The following is a 21,103-nucleotide window of genomic DNA, read 5'->3' as shown; positions in this document are numbered from 1 at the left end:
AATATTCCCCACATCTCCCACAGTATGACACTCGTGAATGATCTAAAAAAAACAACAGTCTTGAAACACCTTAGAGAGACTAACAAAACATATGGATAGTATCATGAGCTTTCGTGGGCACAGCCCACTTCTTCAGATGAATGGAGTTGGGTTACCATCCACGTTTTGTTAGTTTGTAACTGGAAAAAACTTTTAAACCCCCCAATAGTCTTGCAGAACCTTAGGGTATGCCTACACTAGCCCCCTAGTTCGATCTAGGGTGGCTAATGTAGGCATTCGAACTTGCAAAGGAAGCCCGGGATTTAAATATCCTGGGCTTCATTTGCATGTTCCTGGGCGGGCGCCATTTTTAAATCCCCTTTGTTTGAACTGACTGCCTGTGGCTACATGTGGCAGTCCAAAGTTAATCTGAACTAAGGATTTAGTGTTCGGATTAACACTAAGTATTCCAAAGTTTGGAGTATTTAGGTTAGCATTATAGATTCCAATAATCTTTACTGTCTGTTACAGAGGGCACAGCTAGCTTAAGTATGACGTGAGAGAAAGAGCGTGCACATGCGATTTAAAATTAAGATTTAGAACTTCAGATTAAAGCAATTTTTATTCACCATAAGCCCTTATAACATGTTATCCAGTGTATTTTAACAAAACATTTAGATTATTTTTTCTTACTGCCCATGTCATTCATATAAATAAAAAGACCAGCTTGTTTTTCCTAATGTGTTGAATTTATGTAGACAGATTTTTTTTTTTAAGTCAAGTGTTAACAGAGGTGAATTTAACATTCATTAAAGGTGACTGACATACCTGGAGATGGATGCTTATCAGAATGTAGGAGCACAAGCAATCAAACAAGTTCTGATTGGCACAGACAGTGCTGACCAGAGACTTCCAGTGCAAGATGCTTCAGTCATGGACCTCTAAGAATGTCAATTAGAATGTCAACTGTGATTTACATGGCATGGCATCTACCAGGAATTGACTAGGTATCAACTTTGCAATCTAGATTTCACGTTTGTGGTTTAGGGAGTCACATGTGAAACAAACCAGTCTCAGTCTCAAAATGCTGCTTGCATCAGTAAGCATTCAGTGAAGAAGTTTAGCTTAACGTGTAAAAATCATGTGCAGTAGACATATGTAAAACCCCTTTATTTCTTGAATTTAAATTAAATACCTTTTGCTCTATATGGCCATAGAGGCACACAGATTTTTAAAAACATCTGGTATTTTGTTCTCTTCAACTGACAATTGAGACACACTAGGAAGTGACATGCCAAATATTTGAGTGCTAGTGTGTAGCAGGCTTTGAACAGAGAACCTTTACAGGGCACAGTCATTCGAAACCCCTAGGTAATAATTTGATCTATTTGAGAAAGCCTTTTCCTTAAGGATCCTTACTAGACCCATCATTGTGCAACCTCCATCTTTGATTTTGAAATATAGAAGTGGTCCCTTGACCCTACTATGAAACATTTAGATTTTCCCAGCAAGTTAAACAGGATCCTCTTGAAACCAAGGGCAAGTTAGCACCTGTTCCTGTTGCCTGCAATAGAAAAGCAGCAGTGAGTTTCTGATAAAGTGTTTCTACTACTGTGCAATTATCCAAGACATTGTTGAAACATTAAATTCCTGCTACAGGTTGAACCTCTAAAAACAAGAAGACTCTGATCCAGCCAACAGGAGGGCCTGTGGCTAGGAGCCAGAGTGGGGTGGGTAAGAGCAGTCAGTCCAGGAGGCCAGAGGTTGGGGGGGGGGGGGGGGGTGACAACTAGAGCTGGGAAGGAAGAGTTGGAACTGACCTCTCAAATCTGGCAGAAGCCCTTGTTCAGGACTAGTCAGGTCCCATGGGTGCTAGACAGGGGAGGGCCAACCCATATTAAGTTATGTTTCTGTTCTTCTCCACAAAGAGGCGATTACTCACCTTTAGCAGTGACTGATTTTCGAGATGGGCATCTCTGTGGGTGCACCACAGCAAGTGTCAGTATGTCTTAGTGCTGCAGACCGGATTCTTCACAGCAGTGCATTGAGGGCCACGTATGTGTGGCAGGCAAAGCACACAGGTACTGCTCAGTATTACTGCACATGCATGGCCACCCTCCCCTCAGTTACTTCTCTACCCAGAAACCTGATCTGTTCAAAAAAAATAGGGGTCCAAAGTAGAAGGAAGGGAGGGTAGTGGAGCACTCACAGGGACACACATCTCAAGGTGAGAAACTGCTTCAAGAAATGTCCATGGGTGCTCCACAGCAGGTGACTGCAAAGCAATGTATCCTATGGAGGTAGGGACTCTGGGTCAATTAAGTAAACTAGACACAACAGCCTTCACCATTCTGCTGGAAGGGGAGCCTGAGAAAGTGTGGTGCCTGGCAAAGGTTTGGTCTGAGGTCCATGATGCAGCAGCAGCACGTATGTCCTCAATAGGGACCTTGTGCAGGTAAGCAACTGACATGGCTACTGCTCTGGAGGAGTATGCATGAATCAAGGTAGGTGGTGGCAACTGGTTTTAATGGTAACACATTTTAATGCAGTCTGAGACCCAGTATGACAATCTTTGAACTGATATCTGTGGACCCTTGTGTTCTGCGATAGAAATGAAGAGTTTTGGGGACACTCTGAAAGGTTTTGTTCTAGGGAGGTTAAAGAAAAGTGCATCAAAGGTATGCATTTGTGCTTCAAAGGTATTGGCATGAGCCTTGGGAAAGAATACGGGTAAGTAAATAGTCTGGTTGATGTGAAAAGACAAACGGACTTTAGGGAAGGTCTCAGAGACACTATCTTTGAAGATGGTGTTGGGGGGGGGGGGGGTGAGTCTGCCTTTAGGGCAGCCATTTCCCCTACCCACTGGGCTGATGTATTTACCATTTTTAGGAACAGGTAGAGAAGCGAGCATGTAGCCATGGGTTTGAATGGCAGTTTTGTGAGGGCGTTTAGCACCAAATATACATTCTATGGTGTATGTAGAATGGTTACATCTGGGTACACTTGTAGGCCTTTCAGGAATCGCTTTGTCATGGAATGAGCAAAAACGGTATCATCATCATCAATCCTTATCTGGAATGTTGCGATCACAGCCAAGTGGATGGAGAGATGCGAATGCTTAAAAAATGCAATAAGTAATCCAATATCACCGGTAATGGGGCCATATCCGGACCTATGTTGCAGGGAGTAGTGCAATGAACAAAATGGGACCGTTTGCTCCTGTATGTCTTCTGAGGTGAGGGAGTTCTACTGTAGCATATTTTGTACCTGCATTGAACAGTGTAGCTCTATCCCTGAGAGCCATCTAGATAACCAGGCTTTTAGGTGCAGTGTTAGAAATGGAGGGTGTAAAGCCTGGAGCACTGGTTGGAAAAAAGTTCTTCGGACTTCATGAAAGCTTGATTGGAGGACAGAGTCATTCTGTTCAGGAAAGGGAACCATGGTTGCTGGGGCCAGCAAGAGGCTACGAAAATGATCCTCACCCCATCCCTCCTTATTTTGAGAGCTGTCCAATTGAAGGGGAATTGGAAGGAAGACATAGTAGATGATGGTTCCACTGAACGAGGGCATCTCTGAGGTAGCCCTTTTGCTCACCTTTATGGCCAAAAGGTCTACCAAGGGTATCGCCATTGTTCAAAGATGGTTGCGAGAACTCTGATTGATCTGCCACTCATGGTTTTGAGGTAGAGTTCTGCTTAGTGCATCAGCAGTGGGGTTCAAGGCACCAGGAAGGTGACATGTACTTAGACAGCATGGGTGAGGCACCAGTTCCACAGGGCAATAGCCTCTGTACATAAGGCATGGGAGCATGCTCTGCCTTGCTTGTTTTACATAAACAGGAAGGTGATGTGGGCGGTACACATTTGATTTCTTTTCTCATATCTAGAAAACATAAGTTGACAGGCAAGCCACATGGCTCTGAGCTTGAGGACACTGATGTGTAGGGCCTGTTCCGCTGGGGTCCATAGATTCTGAGTTGTAGAGTCTTTCATGTATGCCCCACACCTTGTAAGGGAGGCGTCCATAGTAATGACCCCAGTGGGTTCTGGAGTTTGGAAAGGGATGCTGAGGAATAGATTCTCTGGTTTTGTCTGCCATAATACTGCACTTTTTACTCTGGGAGGAATAGACAGGGTTTTGGTTAGAGGATGAAGGTTTGGTTTGTAGACTGTCCTGAGCCAGTTATGAAGTCATCTCATGAAGAGATAATCATTTGGAACAGGAGGATTACAGGATGCCATGTGGCCTAGTAGCTCAAGACAGTTGTGTGTGGTGACATGAGGCACAGATTTAGAGCTAGACTGTGAATCTTTAAAAACCTGATCTTGCGGTAGAGACGCTGTGGTGGTGGCTGAATCAAGGTGTGCTCCAATGAATTGCGTCAGTATGAGTACAGAGACTCGTTTATTAATCGACCCAAACGATTGGAAGCATTCTTGATGAAGTAAGTGCTGCAACAAAAATCATCCTTGGTTTTTGCCTTGAGGCAACTGTCCAGATAAGGATAGATGGTAACATGCTGTTTCCTGAGGTGGGTCATAACCACTGCCAGCATCTTGGGAAAAAACTCTTGGTGCCATGGAGAGTCCAAAAGGTAGGGCAATATATTGGTAGTGTTGGATACCTAAGATGAAAATGAGAAATCATCAATAAGCAGGATGAACAACAACATGAATAGGCATCCTGCAAGTCAAGACAAAACACAAATCTTCTGGCTTCAGAGAAGGGATAATGGTAGTCAACCTTACGATCTTGAATTTTGGCCTCTTTACAAATTTGTTAAGATCTCTAAGGTCCAAAATTGGATGCCATCCTCCAGTCTGTGTGAGGAAATAACACGAGTAAAATCTTCTCCCATGAAATTACTATGGGACTTCTATAGTGCCCAGTTGGAGGAGGTGCTTGACTTCCTAATAAGAAGGCTTCATGAGAATGGTCCTTGAAGAGGAATGGGGCAGGAGGAGAGAGGGATGGAGAGGAAAGGTATGGTGTATCCCGAGAGGATCATCTGAAGCACCCATTTATCAGATGTTCTGCCAATCATTTCCGGTCTCCCAACCAAAGGCTCAAATTTACTTATTTGGTTGCTGCAGCTGATTATTGGTGCCACTCCGAGTCTATGCTGTTGCCTGCTGCAACTGCATTGCTGTTGCAGTTGGTGATCGTGTTTCTGGTGCTGATATGCATAGGCTGGATACCTTGGTCTTGGGCAGGGGTGAGCAAAAGCCTCTCCGCGGGTCAGATTCAGCCTGTCTTGGGCTTTGATCCGGCCCACAAGACAATTACAGGCCCAGGGCAGGGGTGAAGGGGGGGGGTGGAGGGGAAGGAGATCAGCCCCACCCCGCCACCCCCCCATGCTGCTGAAGGAGGCAGCAGCGCCGGGGCAGAGGCTCCTCACCAGGGCTGGCTCTGGTGCCTCTGGGGGTTGGCCTGTGGTCACGGCGCCTCTGGAGAGTGGGCCTGCCCCAAACCCTTTGGCCGCAGCTCTGTAGCCATGGCAGTGTCGCCTCCAGGGCCAGCCCCAGGCTGCAGCATCTCTAGGGCAGCCTGTGGCCACTGGCCCCAGTACAGGCACCTCTGGCCTCCTGGGCAGCCTATGGCCACAGTGCCTTGGAGCCGGTTGCATGGCGGTGGCAGTGGCACCTCCAGCTTGTGGCCATGGTGCCTCCAGCCTTCGGGACCGCGGCAACAAGGCCTCCCTCCGGGGCAGCCAGAACCTCATGGCTGCAGCTGTTGCTTCAAGGAAACATGAAGTCACTTCTCCCCACCCCCCCAGACCGAGCAGCCCCAGCTTGCTTCGACACCCTCCCTTGTTCTTGCATCCTCTCTCCTGGCCACACACTGCACCTTCCCTTGTTTCTGCTCCCTCCTCCTGGCCAGACACCCTACTCCCAGCCTGCTTCTGCACCCCATCTTCCTCCCAGATCCTGCACCCCATCCCTATCCTACTTGCTGACAGCCCTCTCTCATGCACTGTACCCCATATTTTTGCCCCTACCCCAGACTCAAAGGAGGTCTATAAAATCCACTAACTCTAGAACCCCAGAAAAGTAAATCTTGTCTATAGGAAGCCGTGAACCTCAGTTCCCCACTTTCCCTCACCCTGTGAGGTTGGGGCACCAGAGGAGTGAGGTGTCTCAGTTGGGGCCACATCAGTGAGTGTTGGTGGGTTTTGGAGGAGTTTTTTTGCTTCTCACTTGTGTGGTCCCCAACTGTTTTTGTGGGACAGTGACCCCAGACCCAAAAAGGGTTTCCCACTTCTTCCATAAACAAAGAAAATATTGAAACCTTTTGTGTTGGACAAATTTTACTTTATTTAGAATGAAGCTTGAAAAACTAACCAGAGAAAGTTAAAACGCTTAATCTGTTTCAGAATTTAAATTAAATCGTTCTTACTAGCTGCAACTGGTTCAGAAAATAAGGTCACTGTACCCAGCAGGGTAGTTCTGAGCCCTGCCCCTTCCACCTGAGGCCTCGCCCCTTCCGTGTCAGCCCACAGCCAATTCCGAAATTTGTGAAATGGTCCCCCTACCAAAATTATTGCCCACCCCCTTGGTCTTGGGTATGCTTGGTATTTACATTGCCTTCTTCTGGTCGCAGGTGTGTGGATACGAAGAGAACAGAACATCACCTGGGAATCCTTCATGGAGTGAAGTTGGTTCTTAGCTGAAAAGAGAATCTCCCCCTCAAACCTGCAGCACTGTTCAAGATATTTTAGGTCTCTCCACAATGTCTGCCTTGAATTGCTGCTTTGTGGCCTTGGGCATGTCCTCAAAAGGTGTTGAGCTTTGAACAGTTGTTAAAAATCATATTTACTGATGAGTGTGGTGTAATTGGCAACTCTGAACTGCAATGTGGATGATGTGCAAACTTTCCTGCCAAATAAATATAGTCTTCACTGGCCTTGTCTGGTGGAGTGGAACGGGACTAATGCTACTTGTTCCTCTGATGGGTAGCATCCAGAACCAGAAAGCTTGGGGGTGGGTGAAGAGGAATTCTGACACTTTTGGGGGAATGCAGTATTTCCTATCCACTCTCTTGTAGGTCAGGAAAATAGTGGCAGATATTAAGGCCAGCTGCAACCGTCTTAGAGAGATCCTGAAAGGCTGTAAAGTCATCAGCTATGGTTGGAGGCAGTGGCATGGCTACCTCATCAAGCAAGGAGGAGGAATTTCTATTTAGGGATCTATCCGGGCCTGACTCACGAAGTTGTGGATCAGCTGTTTCCTGCTACTTCCTCTGCGGTGATGGAGATTGTGGAGGAGGAGAAGGTACAGGCTGGGTATGGTTTTTTTTTTTTTGAGTGTCTCTTTCTGTAGCCATAAGTCCATGGGCTCCAATATTGCCACTGTGCACCATAAGGCATGGCTGGTGTCATCCATGGGTGTAGACTACAGGGGAGCAATGCTCAAGCCGATGGGGTGCCTAAAACTGGGATGAGCTGAAGGCACAGATATTTCAGTACCAGGCAATAATTGGGATGAGAAACATAGTCCCTCTTCATCGCCATCATCATTGGATAAAAGTATAGGTGATGAGACATGTTTCGGTGTTGCCGATAGAGGTAATGTATTAGTACCGAGGAATGGAGAATTAAACGTAGAAGACACCGTGAGGTCTCTCTGGTGTAAGTACCTGGGTGCCGGAGTGGATGGTACCGTGGCCATCAGTACTGGAGCGGGTATGATTATGGTTGGCACTGATGCAAGTTGCAGTGTTGAGGTAGCTGGGAAACCATTAGGTGGTGGAACAGTGCCGACACGCTGCACATCTGGCTGGTGCGGTGCTGTGTCAATAGGCCTCAGTGCTCAGTCCTGTAGTGGGTGTCAAGATGTGAGAGGCAGGCATAGAAGGGCCTGTAGCCTCAGTAGGTACCATGCTGGGAGCAAGTCCGATCAGTGCTGGAAATGCCCAAGGTGTTGCATGTGCTGAGGTGAGTGGCCTCTCAGCCCTCAGTACTTTTGGTTGTGCACCCCCTTGAGTGGTAACAAAGAGACCCATTTCTTTGAGGATTTTTTCCCCCCCTTTTCAGGTCTCATCTTGTCAGGGCCTTGCGTGCCCAGGTCAGAGCAGGGATGTGGTGCCTTTTCTAACGATCATTTTCAGGCGGAGGTCCCCGTCTCCACGTGTTTGGCGCAGTGCTGGAAGTTCTGCTGAATATGGGACTTGGAGGCATTTCACGCACTTAGAATGTCCATTGGAGATGGGCATAGCCTTATTACAGGCTGAACAACATTTAAAGCCCAGTGACCCCGGCATTGTAAGTGGGATGAACAGCAAAACAGCAGGAAAAATAAGTAGGAGGGAAAAAAAGCCCACTTTTTTTTCCCTCCAAGTTATTTTTCCAGGAAGACAAACTTGGACATAGCGTAAAGTTACTGAAGAAGAGATAGCTGAAATTAAGCTACAGGATTAACGAAAAAAAAAAAAAACGAAGCACCTCTTACTTCCGTCTTAAGCCAAGAACGGTAAGAAGGAACTAAAGGGAGAGTTGCTGCACATGCGTTGTAATGCTGAGCACTGCCCATGTGTCTCGCCTGCTGCGTATGCACAGACCCCCAATGCACTGCTGTGAAGAATCCAGTTTGAGGTGCTGGCATACACCAATACCTGCTGTGGAGCACCCACAGGGACGTCTGTCAAAGAAGAATGGACAGTTTACATAATATGAAGTCTTGTTTTGACTATATTTGAAGAATCATTTCAGGTCATTGAGGTCACTTACCCATGATCTGAACTAGTGATACTCAGACCTCAGTGATTCAAGAGCCAAATTAGCAATCACTATTACCCTAATGAGTCATAGTAGTGGAATTCATTGTTGCATTTACTATTTTTACGTATAGTATAATTTTATCAGCTACAATTGGTTAACAGAAAAAGCATCCTGACAGTGATTCAATTAACCCATGTTTTGATATCATATGCTGAAAAAAAAAGCCACAGGAGACTGATGCAGTCTGACCAACATCCAAAACTTACCTTCTTTTAAAGGAGTTTTGGGGGCAACATTTTCCTTGCTATCATGTTGGAAAGCTTTAGAAGGATCCAAGCGCCTGATACCCTTAATTTCATACAGTTGCTCCTGAAGATCTCTCTGTGCTTGTCTTTCCTTAGCTACTTGAGCACGCAGTTTTAAAACCTCCTGAAGTAGGAAACACACTTGAGTGTAAGTTGAGATCATAACATTATGAATGAAGCCTGGATAAATCAGTTACCTATAAGGCCATGTTACTGAACACTAGCCAAGAGAGGTCTGTAAAAACTAAAAAAACCAAAGCTTTACAGTTGCTGGAAACTACACTTAAGAACGTGGCATTCTGGAAGCACAAAGCTCTATTAGTGTCTTTTAGCACAATAATGCATCTCTCCTTCCTTTGCAAGAGTTCTAAACTAATTAAATGGGACTGCCTGGTAGGAGTGTTGCTCATCTTGGGAGCCATATCTCCATTAAGTCTAGCAGCAGGCCAACCCACGAGACCGATCATCTCCTACCTGGTATCTGGCAACAGAAGTGTTAAACACTAGCCCAGACATTTATGCCTGGAGTTGAAGTGGCTTATTCCAGCTCCAGGCTAGAGGCAACTGTCTCCGATTGAGAGTTTAAACACTCAAATTATAAATTCAGATGTTTAGTGTCAACATATAGAGATGGTTCATCTTAAAATAGGGTGATGATGCTTAGTAGCCGGACGCGATACACATGTCATTCTTTTCAGTGACAAACCTGTTTGAGCTGGGCATTCTCATCTTTCAGCTTCATAACATGTTTAATTTTCTGCCTCTGATTCTGATGGCCTAGTAGCTTAGCATATGCATCACTTAATTTGTTCAACTCTTCTTGGGCTGCACCATGTTCATTCATGAGAGCATTCTTCTCTGCCTCAAATGCATCTAGTTGTTGCTGAAATAGAATTTGAATAGATCTTTCAGATAACAAAAAAAAGAGCTATCACTGCCTATTCCTTTAATAAAAATAGCTACGCCCTCAGCACTTCTAGTTCCTCTTAAACTGAACCTTAAGAAAACGTTGAGGCAGCTAGTATCCATTCCCCAAATTGGGACACTAGAAGTCATAAGAGTCGGGGATGGAAAACAGTGGCATAGTACTATCATCAAGTTGAATCCAACTGTTAATAGTTGAGGATTGATCCTCTGATGCTGAATCTTAAATTTCCAGATGCTGCTTAAAAACCCCCCAAAAGTGTTTAGCACAGAAACTAACCTGAAAAGGCTTAGTTTTGTTGTGCAAGTCTTCATAGAGACTACGCCAGGTTTGTATCTCTTCTTTAAAGCCAGCAGCCACCTTTTCCTCTATGGTTTTCCTGAACAAAAACACATAAGCAGTTTCGTGTCTATATTTAAGACGATTTATATCACCACACATTTCCAAATGAAGCTTAAAAGAAGTCCTCAGTCTAGTTTAGATGTACAGTAATTTCTCATGTAACACTATAGATGTGTTTCAGAAAATGATCGTGTTAAGTGAAAACGTGTTCTGTGGGGTTAATTTTCCCATTAAATATAATGGAAAAAGTGGGGGTTGCATTTCAGGTGGTGGTGTCTGTTGGGACCAGGACAGAAGGTTGTGGGAGAAAGGGCACTGCGTTACAGCAGGAAGGGGAGGCGTTTGGCTCTGGGGAAGGGAAGGGGGACTGAGTTGGGAGTATGCCACTGTGACAGGTCTGCTGGGACCCACACTGCGTCCAGCGGGGGGGGGGGGGGGGGGGGGGAGGGAGGGACACGGACGGACGCGCGGGGGAATGGTGCAGCAAGTGGCAAACCCTCTGCCACTTTGCAGGGAGGTGGGGGAAGCCCTGAGTAGCCCCCAGCAACAGGTCAGCTGGGGAAATCGTGTTATTCCGGGGACAGTCATATAATTCAAAAAAATGTTCCGGGGGGGGGGGGGGGGGGGAGAACCACACACACTCGTGCTATCGTGAAAATGTTTTCAGTGGGCACATGTTAAATGAGGAATTACTGTATTCCCATTACTAGACTAGTCAGAGATCTGGAGTTACCTTGATCTTTCAATTTCAAGCTGTTTCGTGAAGTCTTCAGTTTGCTCTTCCAGTTGTGTCTGAAGTTCAATCATCTGTGAAATACAGGATTCCTTGGTTCTCCTTATTTCTGCTTCTTTTAGTGCTAGCTTTGTCTGAGCATCTAGAAGCATTCTGGGGGGGGGGGGGGAGAAGAAGGTTAAACATATAGATATTACTTCATTAAATATTTTGAGAGTTTCAGAGTTAGTCAGCAGTAATCAAAATTTGCAGCCGTCCTGATACTACACCTAGAGAAAGAATGCTTACATACAAATAGCAATGTTTGCATAGGCAATGTTGCATAGGCTGACAACAGTAAGACAATAAGGATCTCTCTCAACTACATCCCTCCGTTGAAAGAGGGATGTAAATTAGGCAGATCGAAAGCGCAAATGAAGTGGGGAATTTAAATGTATCGTGCTTCATTTGCATAATCACGTCACAGTGGTCTTTCGAAAAAGGGTATTTCAAAAGTGAAACCGCCATCTAGACAGATTAAAGGATCTTGGGGAAAAAAAGAGTGTTTTTTTTAATTATTATTAAAAGAACCACATCTAGATGGCGGTTTCACGCTCAAAATACCCTTTTTTGAAAGACTGCTGTGACAGGACTATGCAAATGAAGCACGGGAAATTTAAATCCCCACTTCATTTGCGCTTTCGATCTGCCTAATTTACATCCCTCTTTCAACGGAGGGATGTAGTTGAGAGAGATCCTTATTGTCTTACTGTTGTCAGCCTATGCAACAATAGAACACCACTTGTCATCACCTACAACCCCCAACTTAAACCTGTCCAACACATTATCAATAAACTACAGCCTATATTGGAACAGGATACCATACTCAAAGAGGCTCTGGGAGACAGACCCATAGTCTCCTATAGACAACCACCTAACCTCAAGATGATTCTTACCAACCACCACAGGACATACCACACTAATACCAACCCTGGTACCTTCCCTTGCAACAAACCCCGTTGCCAGCTTTGTCCACATATTCATTCTGCTGATACCATTATTGGACCTAACCAAGTGAGTTATAAGATCAAGAACACATATTCCTGCGCATCCAGAAATATAATCTATGCTATCATGTGCCGAAAGTGTCCGTCTGCTATGTACATTAGACAAACATCTCAGACACTTCGCCAAAGGATTAATGCCCACAAAACAGATATCAGACAAGATCACAAAGAGAAAACAGTTTCTTGCCACTTTAACCAGAAAGGACACTCTCTAAATGACTTAACCACCTGCATTCTGCTACAAAGACCTTTTACATCTGCACTTGAAAGGGAATCCTCTGAACTGTCATTCATGTTAAAATTCGACACTTGCCAACAAGGACTTAACAAGAATTTGAACTTTCTCACCCATTACCAAGACAGTTTCCCCAATTATCACCTGTAATACCATTAACTCACAAACATCCCACTCTCCCTACCTTTAATATCAGCAATTCACAGACACTTACCTTCCTTCCTCCCCCTTCCCACCCCCCCGCATCCCCCTTCTGTTCTGCAATGTGATTTGTCCTTTTCATATTTGTTCATTTTTTTAATTGTATCCTTTGGTATATATGGTTGTGACTACTTTCTTCCACTATTTGATCTGAGGAAGTGGGTCTGGCCCACGAAAGCTCATCATCTAATAAACCATCTTGTTAGTCTTTAAAGTGCTACATTGTCCTGCATTTTGCTTCTATCACTAAAAAATTAATGTAAGCAACAGAATCTTATACTCCTGAAAGAAAAGAACTCTTAAAAGTGAGCAATTGCTGATGGATTATTTGTCTACTTCGGCATTTCAAAGATGGTGTGAACCTGAAAGCCTTTAAATGAAACTACTAAGGGGCAGTGCCCCCTGCTCGCTACGCTCGACAACCCCCCTCTCTAGGGATAGGGAGCCCCAGCTCTCTCCAGCCTCTCTCTGTCTGTGGTGTGTGTGTGTGTGTGTGTGTGTGTGAGAGAGGTTAAAAAGACTAGTCAACTATCCGATAAGCAAATGCTTATTGGATAGTCAGTTGACTAGTCTATCCCCACCCCCCTCAGCTACCTCTATCTGATAGAATAGTAAGAGAGATGCAGCCATGTTAGTCTGGTCTAGCTGAAGCGGATAGAGGCAGCGAGGGGGGGGGGAAAAGGGGGGGAGAGAAGAGAAGAGGGAGTACTTCAAAGAGCAGCGCTGCCCAGCTGTGAAGCGCAGTCCCTTTGAAACGTCACCTCCCGCTGACCCCAGGTTGTGTAGCTTCAACAATTTTTAGTGGTTACACGGTTATGAAAACGCTGTTCCTGGACCCTCTCTCAGGGAGTCCCCCTGCTACTCCGCACTGCTGCCTCTGTATTAGAGGCAGCAGCAGCCCCTGTCCGTGGGGGTACTGAGTTCCCCTTTGGACAGCAGCTGCTCTGGCACCCAGCCTGCCCATTTCCGCCCCTCTCCCCCCCCCCCCCCCAACTGCTGCCTCTGATAGCACTGGCTCCTTCCTGCCCCTCCCAGATAACTCTATGGGAGGTGAGGGGGAAGAGGAGGAGTAGATGGAAAGAAGGAGAAGGCATCCACACACACAAGGAAAAAAAAACCAAAAAGATTGATAATCCATTAACCATGTTCTGATGAGCAATTTTAAGCATCCATTGGAGAACAGGTATTTTAGTTAGCTAGCCCTTGTAGTAAGTTGAGGGTCAGTAACAATGAGTCAGCAGGCCTAAATAGAGGCCTGTAACATGAAAAGAGCAACAGCCCTTGCAATCTAGTGAGCAAGACTTTGGTTCAGTAACACAGGAGCCAAAAAAGAGGCCTTACTGATAACTGTGTAATTGTGTAAGTTAGATTGAGCATGGCAGGACACAGGGAGGCACTGGGTACAGACTGTAAGCCAAAGGGAAGTAATGGAACATCTTAAGAAATGTCTTGGTACAAAAACTCCCTAAAAAACTAATGCACATACCAACCTAGGTTCAGGACCAGGTCGGAATTTTCAGCATGAGGGACAGTAAGTAAGCCCCCCTTCCATAAGGTGAGGGGTGGTAACGAGACAACAGAGGGTGGTAACCTGGTATGTAAAAAAAAAAAAAAAAAAAAAAAAAAAAAAAAAAAAAAGATGTAAATTGTTTGTACCTGTCTATAGAAGGACACCGCAGAGGGTGCTCTCCGGCCGACCTGGGTGTCATTGCCTAAACTTACAGAATGCACAGTAGCTTAACTTTGACTAACTGCTGTTAATATCTGTTACATGGCAATAGGCCTGCCTGATGTTGGTACCTTGTCAACGCGGGCCATAGTGCCCAGTGATGTAACATTGTACTGATCTCTGTTACCAACTGGTAGAACTTCGCATTTGACAATAAACCTGCTTGATTGATTTCAAACCTTGCCTGCATCTGTCATTTCCGGTGCCTCTGAGATCTCTTGTGTTGACCCAAGTGCACAGGGTCTAACACTCTAGACAGAGGGAGTACCGATTGTTACGCACACAGCCGAAAGTTTACCACCACCAACTGAGTAGAGGTTCTGTCAGGAGCGCGCCAGGACGACCCTGACCAGATGACGCTGACACTGACAGTTCAGACCACCGAAGGTACCGAGGTACGAAGACACCGAGGTACGACACTGGTGACCCCAACCGCTGATCTGGTAAGAAGGCTAACAGTTCTGTTTATCTGTTTGCAATCTGTTTGTAACTGAATTGAGTCAACTCTGGCTCTGCATTACATGTACTGCATGGATTTTGCAACTTTTCAATGCCCTGCAGTTGAGTGTCTATCCCTCCAAAAAAATAACAGTTCATAATACTAGATGTACTGGAGAAATATTCATTTTTGTCTGGTCATAGATGTCCCTGCCCCACTTTAAGGAACAATCACATCATCCATTACCTTGCATATTCTTCTTTTGCCTTGTCTTTAGCATGTTCCAGGTCATAGAGTTGCTGTTGCATGTCCTGACCAGCTTCCCTCAACTCAGCTACTTTCTCCTGTAAAGAAGAATTGTCCAGTTGGAGACATGCCATTTCTTCAGTCATAGATCCCTTGTAACTAGAAGGAAAAGTTTAGCATCCATTACTTGGTGATAATCTTCATTTTACAGTGTTATGTCCTTTGTAAGGCAGTAACAATCTACTGTAAATTTGATGCACATTGTAGCATTCTGTGAAACCTTCTCAAATACAAATTCCTTCTGGCTGTACATGTCAAGTGGTGATTTAGTCAATTCTGCCTCAGCCTAGAGATGAAGTATTCCAAGACCATCCATGATAGGTATTTGTCTAATCTGCTATTAGAGACCTCCAATGACAGGGACTCTACAGCCTCCAGTATCAGTGCTTAACTATTCTTATATATTCTCTTCCTCCAGATTAAACAGATTGCTTCTTGTCCCAACTTTAGTGGATTTGGAGAACAATTGATCACTGACTTATTAACAACAGCCCTTAACATACGAGAAGCAGTCAAATTTTCTATTTGTCCAAGTATTTCCTGACATGTGGTACCCAGAATTGGAAACAGACTCCTACTAAGATCTCATCAGCACCAAGTTGAGTGGGACAGTTCTCGCACCTTTTAAATGCAACACTCCATGAATATATCAAAGAATGATTTCCCCAACAGCATCACATTGTTAACTCCTATTTCATTTGTGATTTCCTACAGCCCCCAAACATCTTTTTCTGCAGTATTATTACCAAGGTAGTTATTCCATAGCTCTTGGTTGTGGATTTTTCCTTTCCAAGTATAGTACTTAGCACTTGTCTTTACTGAATTTAATCTTCTTGAATTCAGACCAAATTTATCAAGGCTGTTTTGAATTCTAATCCTGTCCTCCTAAGTGTTTACAACCCATCTCAGAGACAGTGGTGCCGCCTCCTGGTCACATATAGCATAAATTAGTATACAGATACCTATTGAAATGAGCAGATTGTAAGTAGCTCCCAGAATACTGTTGAAATTGTACCCAAATTTTAAAATTCTTAGTACAGATGAGCAAATACAATAATCTCCATTTGTCAGAAATCATCAGGAGGTCAGACAACTCTGAACGCCTTAATGTACAGCAAACAGTTACACAAAACCAGATTGACCTAATTACTTATGTTACCAGTACTTTCCTAATTTTAATACACAGAAAAGCTAAGAATTCTGGCTACTTTTGTATCCTCAGCCACTTAAGATTACTAGTTTTAGAATCCTTTTCAGCATCATGAAATACAGAGTAGCTGGAGTCTTTATTTAGCCTTCTTGTCTTTAAGGTTTGCATGGGGTGATCTCACAGCTCTCATATATGAGGATGGGAATGCCCAACCAACCAGACTGAACCCTCCTTGCCCAGTGCACTTGAGTCTCCCTGCTCCGGCTTCCAGGATGGACCCACCTCTCTTGGTACCTAGCACTAGGTCTTGAAGCAACATGTGAGGGGCATGCAGGGTCACAACCCTCCCACCCAATTTTTTGAGGGTTTACACCAGAACATGGCCAGCAACAGCCTTTAAGCACTGTGTAGGAGGTAAGGGACAAGAACCATTTTCAGCCACAGGGAATGGGGGTAGGGATGACTTGGTCTGTGTCTTTGCAGAGATCATCTTTTCCCTCCCCTGTGGCTAGAAGCAGCTTAGCAGCCTCTCTGTGGGCAGAAAAAGACACCACCACCAAGTTTCTACTGGACACTGACTTACCCCAGCCACCTCCTGTCCCCTGGCTACAGAATGGACAGGATCGGGTTGATCCATAAGGATGCGTTGTGAACTGACTTCGCCCATCCAGAGTAGGGATGTAAGAGACTAGTCAAGTGTCTGATAAGCAGAAGCTTATCTGATAGTCAACTAGTGATGGGACTAGTCATTTCCCCCCATCCCCTTGCTGCCTCTATCAGTGAGGCTCAGATGGGGGAGGGGGGGAAAGGAGGGAGGGAAGAAGGGGGAGAGCAGGAACTGGTAATGGGGGGAGCCATCTTAAAAGTCAGGCATGTAGCAGGGACTGCATTGATGGATAAGCAAAAATAGCCCTGAACACTGCAGCTTTGCCTGACCACCTGCCTGCCACCCAAACCAGTGGAGAATGGGTAGCTAGCGAGCAAGGACACAGGCCACCAGTAGAACTCACCACAGAACTGATGGGAGGGGAGACAGAAAATACTGGACAACTGGGCCCATTTAAAAAATATTAGGGATACCTCCAGGAAGGCTTGAGTATAGGACTGTCCCTTTAGACTCAGGACATCTGTTCACCCTAGCTATATCTCCCTCTCAAACACATCCAGGTTAAGATTTGCATACCTTTCAAATTCAGCAATACTTTCTCCAAGTTTACGTAGCGTGTTGCTGTGCTCTTCTTGCATCTGAGCAATGGCTTTACTGTGTGTTTCACTGGTTCGCTTCAATTCTGTATTCTTTCTGAGAAGAGATTAATATTCCATTAGAGTCCAAATCTTTGCATTGGTCTAAGACAAAACAGCAGTGAATACATCGGCTGTGATATGATAAACTTGGGCCCAGTCTACACTAAGAGCTTAAATCAAATTTAGTCACACTGTATTTTCTAAACAATGCATCCAAACTATTAAGTCTGTTCAACTGACCGTGAGGGCTACTGAAGTTGATTTTGGGTACTCCTGCTTTTACGAAGAGTAATGCAATTTCCAACCTGGTCTGGTCACATTTACTGAAGTGTAGACACAGAGTTGTGAAAGTCAAGGTACTTTGCCTCTGGTGTCCTGCTTGGACCAGAATTTGAGTGCCTCTCAAGGTGAACAGGAAAAGCCCTGGACAATTTGAATGTTATTTCCTGCATGGCTAGCATTGTGAGCACACCTCAGAGAAGGCAACACACCTGAGCAGCACACATGGGCATGACACTTGGAAGATAAGGTAATAGGGAACAGCCAGCATGGATTTGTAAAGAACAAAATCAAATCACACCAATCTGATAGCTTTCTTTGATAGGATAACGAGTTTTGTGGATAAGGGAGAAGTGGAGGACGTAATTTACCTAGACTTTAGTAAGACATTTGATATGGTCTCGCATAATATTATCAATAAACTAGGCAAATACAACTTAGATGGGGCTTCTATAAGGTTGGTGCATAACTGGCTGGATAACCATTCCCAGAGAGTAGTTATTAATGATTCACAATCCTGCTGGAAAGGTATAACAAAGTGGGGTTCCGCAGGGGTCTACTTTGGGACTGTTTTGTTCAATATCTTCATCAACGACTTAGATATTGGCATACAGAGTGCACTTATTAAGTTTGCAGATGGTACCAAGCTGGGAAAAGCAGTTGCAACTGCTTTGGAGGATAGGGTCACAATTCAAAATGATTTGGATAAATTGGAGAAACGGTCTGAGGTAAATAGGATGAAGTTTAATAAGGACAAATACAAAGTGCTCCACTTAGGAAGAAACAATCAGTTTCACACATATAGAATGGGAAGCAACTGTAGGGAGGAGTATGGCAAATATAACTTTGCCCTCGCCCAGCACATCTCCATTGTCTTTACAGAAACCTTCACTTTATGTTAACAGCTTAGGTTTAGGTTTGAAACAGTGTCTCTCCTGTAACATGTCCTTGTAACTTTGTTACAGTGGGAACAGCAGGCAGCTTGCTTCCTACTCCCAGCTCCAGCAGCTGTCTTACTCAGATTCAAGGGTGAAATGTGTTCAAGGAGCAAATGGAGCAATGAATACGCTCCTGGAGGAGTAGCAGGGCAGGGTAGCTAACTTTCCCTCCCTTCACTGATCCTTAGCCAGGTCCTTGCATACCCAGGGGCCCCAGGACACCCATGGGAAGGGGAGGTGGGGGTAGGAGAGGAGGAGACTCAAGGGCAGCATCGTATTTAACCTCTAGTGTCTACATGGCCTTTTGCCGCCCTTCTTGTGTTTGAGATGCTTCCCCTACCCCTGCCCTTCAAGTTCCCACCATTGACTTTTCTTTCCCAGCTGACATGCAAAACAAATTTTGTGAACAGGTACTGTATTGCAGGAGTAGGGTAGGGGATTACAGGCAATCACAGGAAATGTGGGAGCACCTCATCGAGAGCAACATTTTTTCAAAGCCTGTGATTTGCACTGCCCCATGCTGTGCTCTCCTTATTACCCTGGTGTCTGACTGCTCAAAATTCCTAGGTAGGCCCTCTGCCCTTCCCCATTCTACCAATAACTTTCTCCCTTGCTCTCACAAAGGTTATGGTGCACACAACAAGCTGCCACCACAAAGGCAATGTTGCTTTCACTGAGATCTAACCTAGTCAACCTTCCTTTTAAAACATCCAAAAAGCACATTCCATTATCATTCTGCACTTGCTCAGCCTGTAGCTGAACAGCTCCTTACTGCAATCCAGGCTGCCAATGTATGGCTTCATAAGCCATGGGAGCAAGAGGTCAACTAGAGCAACAGCAGTCACCAAGGATCATTATTGGCATTTCTACCTCTCGAATTCTGATTTTTTAGTCTGAGGAAAAGTTCTAACATGCATCTTTCTGAAGAAGCAGGAGTTCTTAAAGATGCACGATGCACACATCCTTCACGCCCATCCCACACTGATGTCAGTGAAACAGCCCTTGTGATCCACCCGCACCATCAAGAAGTATCCCTTGCAGTTTATGTACTCCTATGACATAGAGATGTAAAATTTCTATTATTTGGCTAATTGAATAGTTGATGCAATTTGCTCATTGGATAGCTGACTAATTGTTCACATCCTTACTATGGCAAGTAAGGGCCAAAATGGGAATGTGCGTTCTATTGTCCCGCCACAGTTAAGGCATCCACATTTCCCAGAGTCATAGTCCTCGATAGCAGAATAGTAATGGTTGCTTTGGCTACTTGCATCACAATAGCCATCAATGTACATTTCACCACTCTGAATTGATTCCCAACTGACCAGTAGCTATCTGGCGTTGAGAGCTTCCATAGGGTAATCACCACACTTTTTCATGGTCAGAGTGAGTCTCATTTGTGTGTCCTGCGCTTCAAGGCGTGGAAAGCCATTTGCAAAATTCCAAGAAAACAGCCTTTGCACATTCAGATATTTTCCAGCCACTGCTGATCATCCCATATCAGCAGCACTACATGGTCCCACCAGTCTGTCTCACAGCACCAAAACTGATGTTTCATTGTGTCCAGAGGATTGCTTGGCAGCTGCGTTTCCATCAGCACAAGGGTTTGCCTGTATAGTAATCCATGGGACTCTGAGATTCATCCTCAACCTCATCCCGGTGGAGTGACAGATGTACACTCGACATACTGAATCATTAGGTACATTAAGATAGACAACATCACAATGGTTTGATGCAAAATGGAATCCATGCTCGTGTTGCTATGATGTCTGCACAGATAACCAGGGCCAAAAGACTGTTTCCTATTCATGTCAAGCAAGGGGGAAGAGGGAGTAGATAAGCACATTATGGGACACTGACAACATGAACTACCCACTGCACAGTTTTGGTCCCAGGATGTACTGAGAGCATAACCCAGAATGCAAAGTAGTGCAGGTGCTGTGGGATTGCTACCCATAGTGCATCCCTCTCAAATTCAACAGCAGTCTCCCTAATGAGGACATACTACTGTACTTCCAACTCTGAATTCTTTTCCTGTGATGGGGACATGAACCTTCAACTTTGCGCAAAAAAAAAAAAAAACCAGGTAACCAGAAAGCAACCTTAATAGATTCAGCCTCATCTCGTAGTGTAGACATGGCCTTACTCTGTCAGTTTCGTGTTACCTCTAATTCAAGCCAGTGTATTTATTTCCTCAGTGCCACTTTCAAGAGTTAAATGTTGCAATGACTATGATTTAAACACAATCATTTCATTTCCCCAGGGCTTAGTACAGTAGACTTCCTATAATCTGGAACCTATGGGACCTAGGTGGTGCCGGATTATCAGATATGCCAGACTATCAGGAGGTACTATAAACTGGTTATATATATACTGTATACATTATATACTGCATATAAAGTGTTCTTAACCCTCTTTATTGTACATACTGCATACAGTTTACTGTAATGTTTAAGACTTTTTTAACCTTTTTGCTTAGTTCAGCTGCTGCCGCTGTTACCCTGTGACTCATTTTTTGCCGAAGCTCACTCACTA

The 21,103-nt window shown here is 44.7% G+C and overlaps 1 protein-coding gene across 3 annotated transcripts in view; it reads right to left on the bottom strand.

Annotated features, from left to right (window-relative positions):
- Nucleotides 1–582: 582 nt before the first annotated feature.
- Nucleotides 583–21,103, bottom strand: part of HMMR (hyaluronan mediated motility receptor) — a 45,293-nt gene continuing 24,772 nt past the window's right edge. For all 3 annotated transcript variants that reach the window (XM_014578824.4, XM_006133601.5, XM_025189886.3), the window contains 7 exons: nucleotides 17,290–17,406; nucleotides 14,897–15,055; nucleotides 11,001–11,153; nucleotides 10,205–10,304; nucleotides 9,707–9,883; nucleotides 8,962–9,124; nucleotides 583–1,543 (listed from right to left, as the gene is read on the bottom strand). In XM_014578824.4, the coding sequence (XP_014434310.2) occupies nucleotides 1,524–1,543; nucleotides 8,962–9,124; nucleotides 9,707–9,883; nucleotides 10,205–10,304; nucleotides 11,001–11,153; nucleotides 14,897–15,055; nucleotides 17,290–17,406 (889 nt within the window). In that variant the 3' untranslated portion in view covers nucleotides 583–1,523. The remainder of the gene's footprint in view (nucleotides 1,544–8,961; nucleotides 9,125–9,706; nucleotides 9,884–10,204; nucleotides 10,305–11,000; nucleotides 11,154–14,896; nucleotides 15,056–17,289; nucleotides 17,407–21,103) is intronic.

Source organism: Pelodiscus sinensis, chromosome 16 (assembly GCF_052426305.1).
Source record: "Pelodiscus sinensis isolate ZL-2025 chromosome 16, ASM5242630v1, whole genome shotgun sequence".
NCBI classification, from domain to species: Eukaryota; Metazoa; Chordata; order Testudines; family Trionychidae; genus Pelodiscus; species Pelodiscus sinensis.
The sequence above is the reverse complement of the archived record's forward strand: the minus strand, read 5'-3'. Positions and strand labels throughout refer to the sequence as shown.